General features: G+C 35.3%; 1 protein-coding gene across 1 annotated transcript; it reads left to right on the top strand.

The window, feature by feature from the left end:
- Window positions 1-10042: 10042 nt before the first annotated feature.
- ATOH7 (atonal bHLH transcription factor 7) lies at window positions 10043-10794 on the top strand. Its single transcript, XM_085305593.1, has one exon. It carries the CDS (start codon window positions 10195-10197, stop codon window positions 10648-10650), a length of 456 nt encoding a protein of 151 aa, XP_085161719.1. The 5' UTR covers window positions 10043-10194; the 3' UTR covers window positions 10651-10794.
- The last annotated feature ends 588 nt before the right edge of the window (window positions 10795-11382 follow it).

Raw genomic sequence — 11382 nt, 5'->3', positions numbered from 1 at the left:
TTTTCATTACTAACAGGATTTTTGTAGGACAGCTCCTCACATTCTGAAACATATTAATGGAATATCTAGGTATTTTTAAAAACTGAAGAACTTCGATCTGCAGTAGTGTATTTTAAAATACATGTCATTTTTATGGAAATAGAATATTTAAAATTTTTTGAGAGGGATTTGAATTTACAAGACTTGGTACATTAAATCTGGAATAATATATATCAAACATTCAATTCATTATTTAAATAATTTAGCTGATTTTTAAAATATTTTTACCTCATTGAGAAGGTAATTTAGCCAAATTTAAAAATATATTATTAAATAAGAAAATTCTTCGATCTCAGTTTTAAGAAACASCATGTGACAGTTCAGATCCTTGAAAATATTACTGAAAATACTATAACTTCTTATAGGTATGTGTTTTTTTGAATGATCTTTGAATGAGCATATATATTTATTATATTTTTTTAGTGCAAAAGTGAAAGTTAAAAATAATTCCAAATAAATATCTGGACTGCGTTGCTTTTACCCCAGAAATGCTGTTGTGAAATACTTTGAAAATTGATGGTGAGTACATTCATGTAACAGTTTTGCAAGTACATAAACCTAAGAATAATAAACAAAAGTCTCATTTATGTAACAGCTTTGACCATTAGGAGCTTTTAAATCATGCATCACTGACTTCAGAGTTGCCTTTGTCAAGCTACTTACAGATCCTAGTTAAATCAGGCATTTCTTATTTTTGCCCTCATTCGCTTTTGTTTACCAGCAGGAGACAAAATATTTAATTAGTTTTGGGGCATTTATAATCTCCTCTGGGCCAGCTCCAGCCACAATGCTGGACGCCACTTCTGAGTTAATTCCAGTCAGGTTGGCCCCTCTAGTACAACATATGGGTAACCTATAAGCCTGTAGCAAAAGTTGCAACAGCAACTATTAGAGGGGTAGGACCTCCCTGCTGGGAAAATACTGTGCAACAAAGCAAAAAGGGGCCAGCGTCACTAGTGAGGTCAAGGCAACACTTAGACCAAACAGCATCTGGCAAACTGTGCCAAGTGGAAATCAATGAGAAGCAGAGCAGTGGGTAGTAATTTTATGCCTGTTTGCACAAGAAAATAACTCCTCTTGAATTAAAAAAAAAATTAAAAAGCTTACAGCATTATTTGACATCACCCTCTCTATTGCTGTTTTTTTCTTCCAGTCAATAGATTATATTGCACAATTTATCCATGATTTTGTTTTGGGTAGGCAACCTTTATTGTAGCATTGATAATAATTTGGAAAATGTGGAGTTTTGAGGGTTTTCTTCCTCGTTGGTTAGGCACCAGATATGCAACTATAATTCATTTCCAAGGTGCATTACATTCTCCATTTTATAACAACAATGAGCTGAAGGATTTGAAAAGAAAGAAAAAGAGAAAATTCCTAATGTTATAGGCACTAGATCACAGCCACTGTAAATTGGTGTAGCCCATTGGTGTAAGCCTCAGCCCAGCTTAATTCTTCCCTTATTTTTCCTCTTCTTTTTATTCTCACTTTCTATTCTTCATATCTCATCTTATGTCCCTTCTTGTTTTATCCCCTTGTCTGCTTTTTCCCTGAAATTCCATATGGTCATGTTTATCTTAAGTATTGTAAACAGAGTGCCATGGACTTTAGTGGGAGTACTTAGAGCATAAAATTAAACATACTCAAGTCTTTACAAGATTATGGCATAAATCTTCATATTTTATCCCTTACTGAGCCTCTTTCTCACGTTGTTTATTGCTCCTCAGAACAGACACCCTTCCCCATGTTTTTCTTTTTTATAGTTTCTTTTTCAAGATGTATTTTTATTTTCTAAATTTTCAGCAGTCATTTTTGTACTTAAACTGACTTATATTAGAGCGTGGTGCTAATAGTGCCAAGGTCACGAGTTCGATCCCTGTATGGGCCACTCACTTGAGATGATCTCCAGAGGTCCCTTCCAACCTTACCAGTTCTGTGATTCTATGATTTTCCTGCACATGAATTCTTATCATACATTGAGAGAAGCAGGTTGCAAACTGTAAAGTCTTTATAGATACCTATAGTATAGGTACCTGTATAGGTACCCATTCAGTTTTTAAGTCTAAGAATTTTTGTAGTYTTTGTTCTGAATTCTAAAGAAAAAATCCATTTTAATGGCTAAGTTGTGAATGGTCCTGGTATTCTTTTTCTAACAGAAAATAATTATTTATTTAGGACAACTAAACCAAATTATTTTCAAAACAGCAATTAATTTGTTTCCAAAAACATTAGTGTGTTTCCTATGATGCAGATGGTACAGTTTTGTTAGGAAATACGTAAGATAGGAATTATAGGATAATATAGCAGTCATATGTATTATGTATGTGGGCGTTCCGTTACGTGATTCAAATGTGCAAATCTAATAGCTTTCTGTAGCTATAAAGGGAAGATCATACCTCCTTCGCAGTCCTGCAGCTCCCAGCCAGGTGGTCCCGCCTGTGCACCTAGACCCGTTGACTGACCACACAGTGAGTTGATTCAACTTCTTAACCTAGCAGAAAACCAATGCTTGACAAAATATTTCTGCTCGGTTTGAGAATTGAAAATACCTTACTGTACAGTCAGATAAGCATCAGCATGTACAGTGTGGGAGGGTAGCCAGGAAAGAAAAAAGGAGGAATGGAGTAGAGAGCGGGAAAGTAGCAGTAGCAAGCTGTAGAGCCTGGCAGAGTTCCTTACCATCTTTTCCAGACCGAGGAGTCTATTTTTATTTAGCTGTTCCTTTGACAAAACCCATTCCATACTTGTGATTATATTTACTGTTCTTCTCTTGCATCATCCTTGCCTGCTCTTTGTAAGATTCCTTTCTTTTTATATCATTTTGTTAAAGCAGTCAGTTGGAATTATCTTTTTATGTAGGTGTCTGTCTCAGGCTGAATTTGTTTGGAAAGTTTAGCTAAAATATAGCAGATTCAACTGACACAGTAAGCTGATTTGCTTTACTTTCATTCAGTGGAATAAAAGAGAATCCACACTCAGTTATTGTATCTCAGACTGTGGTTTAAGTTACACCTAATCTGTATAACTGTATAGYGTACCCTGAAACGTGTGCCCATACTCTCTGCTCCATTCCTTCTTTTCTGGAGCCACATTTTCTTTGCATTGAATCAAGTAATCATGTGATTGTCAGTTAAATCAATTCAGTAGACTGAAATGATGGAAAACTATACCACCTTGTAAGAAAGTGCTTTTTCACTGGGTTGGCTTAGGGAGCTGACTTACCTTATGGCTGGCTGTAAGACAACCAGTCTGGCCGGGGTTTGGGAGGAAGCAAACAGGGATAGGAAAGGAGCAGGACTATCTCTTTAGGTGAAAACCTAAATTTTCAGCAAATAATAAAAGTAAAATCAGATCATACCCTCTACAGAGATGAGATGACATCCTAAACTGCAGTATCTTTGTTGCTCGAGGTTGTCTGACCGTATCTTTTAGTTAAGGAAGAATACCCTGACCTGATTTTTCCATTAAGAATTTGTAGTTCATCCATTCTTTGTAGCAGTGTTTGGATTGTGGGGGGGGAGTGTTTTCGTTGCAACACTGGGGTTGTTTCAGTATCAGGGATCTCATTAACATTTTTTTCTGTTTATAAACTTCTGAAAATAAGTAAATTAACATATACCAGTTCATGAATTGTTGAGTTGTAGCTGCTACCAAATCTCTGCAGGACCCCCTTGGAACAAACACCTTTGGCTTGAGGTTAAAAAGACCGTCTATGTTTTTGCAGGGCTGTAGGCACAGGAGGTGAAGCATAGGAATTTATCTGCCTGTAATCTCAAAAATTCCCTTATATATGCAGAGGTGACTGTGATGTACATGGGAGAGAAATGGGCAGGATAAGAAGTGGATGAGAAACACTGGGAAAACTTAAGAGTGTGAGGGACAGTAATAGAGGGAAGTCAGGACCAAGAGATAAATAACCCTGAGAGTACTGCTCCCTCCAAAACCTGAAAATGAATCCAATAATCATGAGACTGTACATTCCTCTTCTGTGAGGAAGTATGGTCATATCAGCTGGTGAAATATGTCCTACTGGCCTATTTCATCTTTCCAGTCCTGAGGTACCTTATATATGAAAAGATAATAATTTACCATTTGTGCTACTAGTTATTTTTTTAGAGTTTCTTCAGAACAGGTTAGAAGAACATCTATCAGAGATGATAGTAGTAGAGTAGTTCCTATCTTGAGGCAGCAGGGTAGACTTGATGCTTTCTCAATGCTCCTTCCCTAATCTATTTCTCAGTGTATAGCGTGGATAGTGCTTTGTTATGGAGTCAGGCTATATAATATATAAATGCTGTATAAATGAAGTTTTTCTCTGGAAGACTTCTGCTGCATTGAAATTGGAAAGAGAGGAAAAGAAAAGATGGTTAAAGAAGCTGAATAACATCCTGAAGAGCTAGATTCTATTCTTGCACATGTCCTAATGCCTCTGTAATGCTAAGCAAGTTACTTTGTTTTTTCTGAAGTGATTGCTGGGGGCATGTGTATACTGCCCAGCGCTACTGAAGCTTGTGCTGAACAAGTTAATTCATGGTTGGAAGATGAGTGGAGTTTCAGTGTTCTGCCCAGCCTAGTTAGCTCATTGAGCAAGGCTTATGCAGCAGTACTGCTTCCCATATCCAAGCTTTCTTGTACAAAGCTAGCTGAACTGTGAACAGAAGCTCCACTGTGCCAAGTAGATGTGTCCGAATTGTGTAGTTCCTATGGGCTCCCTTTATGAAAAACTTCAGGCCAGCTTTTGCAGATTGCTGAACACTCACAAGTGGAACTGACGTTAATAGATACTTTATTTTAAGCACACCAGAATTGTATGATGCCAAGCACTCAGAAAATGCCCCAGCTTTGTAATGGTACGTGTCAAAGCTCTTTTTGCTGTCTTAGGTAGTGTGAAAAGTTGCAATACAATTCTAAGTGAATGGAAACATTTTTCTTTTTATGAAATGTTGTGTATATATGTATATAGAGGTAATAATAATCATATTCAACACATAACRTAGGTGAGAAACATTTTAAAGGTTCAAAACAAGTTCCTCTAAGTACTATGACAAAATAAGCTCTTTCTCATTATTCATCTTTTTAGGTGGTTTTAAATCTGTTGTAGAAGCATGCTTTAAAGCAAAGTTACATTGCAAGATTGTTCTGTGCAGGATCACTGAGGAAAGTTATGCTTTAGGAGTGTCACCTGGGAGAAAGCTACTTGAGAAAGAGCATATGGAACCAAAAAGGGGTGACTGGTAGGGAGAAAGTGGTAAATTGAGAAGAGAGAATAGTGAGGGAGCAGTATGGCAAGTAGGCCCTTAAGTGTGGTTGAGAGACTTCTTGTTGAAGKATTAGAAAGAAAAGCTTACCCCAGGTAGCCCCTAGAGCAAATGAAGTGTTGTAAGACCTCTGTAGAACAAAGTCTTCAGAATAAGGCTAGGAGGCACTAGGCAAAATTATTGTGTATACACTTTACTGCTGTAGAAAGCTATTTAACTTCCTGTAAGAGTTAGAAATTCCCCTTCAATTCAGGATACAGCATTCACTTGTTAGTTGTTCTGTTTGCTAATTGTCCTATACCTGTGATAGATTTACAACAATGTAAATAACCAAGAAAGAAAAATACATTATTCCCCACAGCGCACATTTCTAGCCTGTATCATGAGCTGAGTCAAATATTACTAGAGATTGGGCCCTTAAGGCCAGTCATATTTTGGTAGTTACCCACCTGCTATTAATTAAGCAGCATACGGTATGCCGATCTTTCAGCTCTACTCCGTATAAACTACCTTTGAGGCTCCCAGAGTGGTGAGAAGTCTTGATGAGGCTTTTGGAAAGGATCTGCCTAAGAAAGTGAGTCCTGCCTAGGAGGAAGAGGTAAGATTCTTGCTTTGATCTATTGCTCATATATGTTATTTTTAGTATAGCTGGAGGAGAGAGGGTGTTGAGGAATTAGATTTCAACTAGAAATGTTACTTTCCTGTCACTTGCTTTTAAAATTAGTGCTTGGTCACTGTCATTCCACTAGAAAAGTAATTAGACTGTGTTTTCCATAGWAATGCAGGTGGGAAGGTATTGAAATCCTCCTGATGGGTGTTGGTATAATCAGCATGTGAGTTATTAACTTGGATATCTAGCAGACAATTTTTAATATATTTTTGTATGAAGTTGTAAAACCTGAAACTAGTTCATTTCTTTAATTAAACTGAAATTCTCTCTCATTTTCCTAATATTAATGGTGACTCTGAGATGATATAGTAATTTGGTTTATGACTGAAAAAGCATTCTTACCTGTCTATCTTGTTTTTCTCAGAGAAAAACATAGTATTTTGATTAAAGATATCAATTTAGCAAATGTTTATCAAATGTGTATCAAAAATAACACTGCTGGGGCCATGGAATAGCTCTGAATTTGTACCTGCATAAATAGAGGAAAGACTGAAATCTGAGTGGTTGAATAGATGTAGAAATTCTTTTGGGTAATTATAATGTTTTTTTCTGTTTTGAAATTATATATTGACATAATAAAATAAGATTAAAAGGGAAATTCTTAAGAAATGACTGACCTATAATAAAGATGAGGCAAGTATAAGTTGGGGTCTTTAAAAGAAATGTAGCCACTGTAGCAGTATGTCACACCAGCATATCTTAATACTCCTTGGAAAATTAATGTCATAAAAATCTTAAGAAGCTTTAGAAAATCTATTTAAATGATAAAGCATTGAAGAAATGACTAAAAATAAATAGAGAAGGAAATAAGATCACATAAGCAGTACCTGAGGCAAGCTGAAATATTAGGGAAATAAAGCAAGATAAAGGAAACCTGGGAAGATTTCACAGATATGCTTTCTATTATTGACTGAGCAACGAATCAGTTTATTTTTTAGCTTGAGATAACTCATTTTCATATGACTACTGGGCTATGCAAATGAACTTAATTTATTATGTAATGGATAAGACCTTAATAATCACTTTTCTGTGCAAAAATCAGACAGCTTTTCCAAATAAGGCTGAAGTGATTCTTTTTTTCTTGCGCACATCATCAAGCATGAAGAATTGTATGCCCAAATAGTAAATGTGTTTATCTACCAAAAGCAGAAGCTTTTAAAAAGAAAAATGAAGTCATATGAAGAACAAGCATTTTGTTCTGCCAAGAATTTTTACTCTGACCTATAAGCTGTAAAATCTTGTTATCAATCTAGACAGATTTTGTCCTTTATCTTGTGGTATGGTAGTAGATCATTTCAGGAGCAGTTACCACTCATGCAGTAAGAGGTCTAAAATCTTAGTCTCCCTGTTGAGATTATATTAGTGTATTACTCAAAGCATGATAATGGTGATGAATCGATCAGGATGGGAGAAAATTTAAAGCAGTGTCGTGTGCTATCTCGCTATTCATTAATGGAGTCAAATACAGAGTTCTTGGGAGCTGTGATTTTCAGTATATTTGAAGTCTTCATTATAATTCATACTCGTATAACACATTAAGTTAGAGAGGAAAACTGCTGATGAATGAAAAAATAYGGCATTGTACCATATGAGATTTTAAAGGGGCACTTTCCATATTCTGGTATAAAATTGACAGCATTGTTTTAACATTAGGAGTGATTAATTACCTGAATTGAGTATTTACTGTCTCATGAGAATGCAATTCTATGCAAGATATTTATTAACTTAGGAAACACCTTTAATTTTATTTTTCTCTTTTATATGAAAAACCCCTTGAGATTCATTTTAAGAGAGTATGTACTCAACTAGCACTTTTATTTGGTCATAATAAGAAGTAACACTAAAATGTGCTCCAACAATAGCATGAAGATCACAGGTGTATATATTCATATATATATTTTCTCTCTGCTGCACATGCAATGCTTCCCATGAAGTATCTTTAGAAACGAATGTCTCTCTAAATTTCTAATTGCTGATCCTTCTGTGAAAGCCATATGGTGATGTGATTTTCTGAAAGGTGCTGTTTCAACACTCTCTCACACAAAAATAATCTGATACTGTCATTAAGAAAGTAACATTTTTCATGCAGGGTAGTAGTTCTTTATGTTTGGGAGAATAGGTCAGTGCACACAGATAAGAATGTTGAACACTGTAATGAAGTGTGGCAAGGTTGTACTTTAAAAATTGAAGATATGACATACATTTTGATAATGGAATAATGTAGACTCCCTACCCCAACTATCATCTCTGTTCAAGACCATTAGGATTCAGAATATTAAGAGCAGAGCAACTGGGCGTAACAGCCTACGTTCAACATCTGTCATACGGGAGTCCATTAGTGTTCAATTGCATCCTATTGTTTTTGGATTATTCAACCTCCTTTCATTGTCATTGCTTCTGCTAAGGGTTAATCAGCTGTTTACAACTAGACCAAGTTTTGGAGTCATAATGAAAACAATTGAACTATAGTTCTAAATAAATATACAGTATTCAGTCCCTAATGAAAAAAATTACTAATTTATGAATGCTGGTAACAATTTAATTAAGTTTGAAATCAATACAGATAATAAATCATTATGTGGCAGATTTTTTTTTAAGCTTTTGTGTATCTTGTAAAATAATTATATGATGTTTTCTTGTACATTTATATAGATAATAGTCTTTACTCATATGAGTATAGTGAAACAAGGATGTTTTGATTATGTTAAGTGTGTGTCTGGTGGCTTCTCTGTCATTGTAAGTGGTAGCAGAAATGATTTCTTATTGCCAGCAAGCAAATTTCTTTTCATGTTTAACTTGATCTTGTTTTCACATCCTCTTTTACTCTCTTTACTTATTTTGGGATATTCCTAGGAAGAGACATCTTATATTTAGTTTTACATAAATATACATATATACTACATGTTAACATTTTCACACATAGTATATTTAAAAATGAGCTGTTTTAAGACTATTTATATACACACATGTTCTTACATCTATAACTGAGCCTCTTCAAGTAATTTTACAATTATTTTACTAGATAAATCTACAGCCACATTTTTACTGTTCAAATATATTTCAGATTATTTTCATAACATTGTATTTTCTTGTCATGTAAACATACAATCCCCCTTTTTCTCAAGCCACTGTTCTCTGCAATGTCATATATATTTAATTCAACATTAAAATTCTGAGTCCTAAAGAATTTCTAATGATACTGCTTGTTTCAGTATTGTATAATCCAAAACTGTAGTATGCTGTGCCATATAGCATTAAGCTAATTCTCTTCTATTTCATTATAACAGTTATTTTTTCTACCCCTAATACTGTCTAACCAGAATCTTCATATTTTTAATATATAAAAATACTACAATGCACAGAGGCTTTTTTTTTTCCTGAGTTGCAACAGATTACCCGTTGAAAAGATCTTTTGCTTAACTACCTTGTGGGGCCAGCCAGACACTACTCCAGATGGCAAGTTGTTAGGGCTGGACAGAATGGCTTTGGAAGACTTCTCAACAGATGAAGGCTGCAATGTTCGTTTTTCACTGTTTGGTAGTTTTTTTTTTCCTTCCCCCCCTTGTTGTTCCCAGGGTGGGAAGGTACTGGGATGGAAGCAGAGTGCCGCCCGCCCACCTGCTACCACCTGTTCAGCTTCAGCAGCTTCTATAAAGCCTCTTCTTGTCTGTAAGATGCGCTCATTGCTTGCCAGCAGGAGTCAAGAAAGGAGAGATCTTTCTTTCTGTTGCAAAGTTACATCTTTGGATTGCAACAGTCTATCATTTCAAAAAAATTTCTTCAGAACTGAATCAGAACCTCTTTCACTTGAAATAGCCATTGAAATTGATGTGTTTTTAATCCATTAAGATCATCTCTGGATTACGTGGATTCTTTTTCTTCAGAAACTGACATTTTAAGAACAGAGTTTTCATTGTTTTCTACCTCTTTGAGGTTAAAGAAGCAAAAAGAATGAATGCGTTGAACATTGCAAACTACTTATTCTTTTATTAAACAATAATAAGCAATTTTCAGAYGATTCTGGAGGAACGTACGATTTTTTTCCATTTTTTTCTTCTTTTTTTTTCTTACAAGATGCTATAAAAATAATCCTGTCTGATATCTGGAAAGAAACCTGAGAGGTACACAGGCTACTCATCGAAGTGCTTTCCCTCTCACTTTTCACATAATTCTTTTTTAAAAAGTGTTTTGTGTGTGTGCGCGCGCAAAACTAAAGCTGCATCAAATATGAAAACCTGCAAGTCCAGTCATTTGGATTCAGGTTTAGAATCGAATGTTCAGTGCAGAAGTGGACCAGGCTGTGTGGTGAAATGCGGCTCAGAAAGGATGGAGAACGCTGCAAAGAGAAGACTTGCTGCCAATGCCAGGGAGAGGAGGCGGATGCAAGGACTGAACACAGCCTTTGATCGTTTGAGAAAGGTAGTTCCACAGTGGGGTCAAGATAAAAAACTCTCCAAGTATGAGACCCTTCAGATGGCTTTAAGTTATATCATGGCTCTCACTAGAATACTTGCTGAAGCAGAAAGATACAGTACAGAAAGAGAATGGGTTAATCTTCACTGTGAGCACTTTCATCCAGAGAGCTACCACCAGTATATGGGACAAAAAATGGCAACGGACGGTGATTCTTATGCGCAGAGACTATTCAGCTATCATCCTGAACACTTTCAGATAGCTAATTAGAATTTATTTTAAACTAAATATATTCAGGAGGCTAGATGTGTAATCTAATAATTGGAAAGAATTAATCTGCTTGAATAAGGTAATATTGGCATTATAATAGCWCATTCTTTTTCACATCTTATAGTGATTTGACAAAATAAATTTACTTTGAAAACTTTAAATCAATATGCACTTAAGGAGGTTGAATTTATTTGTTTTTACTGACAGAAAACTTGTAGTTTTAATGCCAAATATTTCTGACAATGCCTTCCTAGTTCATTTGATTCTTTTATTAAATAACGCTTTTTTTAATGTGATGAATCAGGACAATATTTTACAGATCATGGGCCAAGTTGGCCCATGGTATAACTAGATGAGATAGTACAGGCTACTCTTTTTTTTGTTTGTTTTTATGTCAGCTTTAAAGTTGTGTTGTGTTTTGTTTTGTTTTCACATTAATCACTCCCATGGAAAAAAGTTTTATAGTGTATTGGAGTTCTAATCCTCAGAGAACCAACTTTCTTAAACTTTGTAAGTTTGACGTATGGGTTCCAGGCAAAGTTGTGTAGGTTTGCTTTAATCCAGTTTATGGTATCTCGTGTATGCTCAAAACAGAGCTAACCTCAAAACATGTACAGAATATTATTTTAAATGGCTGTAAGAGCAAATGTGATTATATGCTGTAAATGAGAATGCTTGTGTGAAAATAGGCTAAGCTTGGTTTTTGTAGGCTTTACTAACAATGTTTGCGGG

This window comes from Rhea americana, unplaced genomic scaffold (assembly GCF_003343005.1).
Source record: "Rhea americana isolate MKP2758 unplaced genomic scaffold, rheAme1 scaffold_222, whole genome shotgun sequence".
NCBI classification, from domain to species: domain Eukaryota; kingdom Metazoa; phylum Chordata; class Aves; order Rheiformes; family Rheidae; genus Rhea; species Rhea americana.
This window is presented reverse-complemented; position numbering and strand designations above follow the sequence as displayed.

Excerpts from the sequence above, each read along its gene's own strand:
- ATOH7 (XM_085305593.1), top strand. The coding sequence starts at position 10,195 with ATGAAAACCTGCAAGTCCAGTCATTTGGATTCAGGTTTAGAATCGAAT.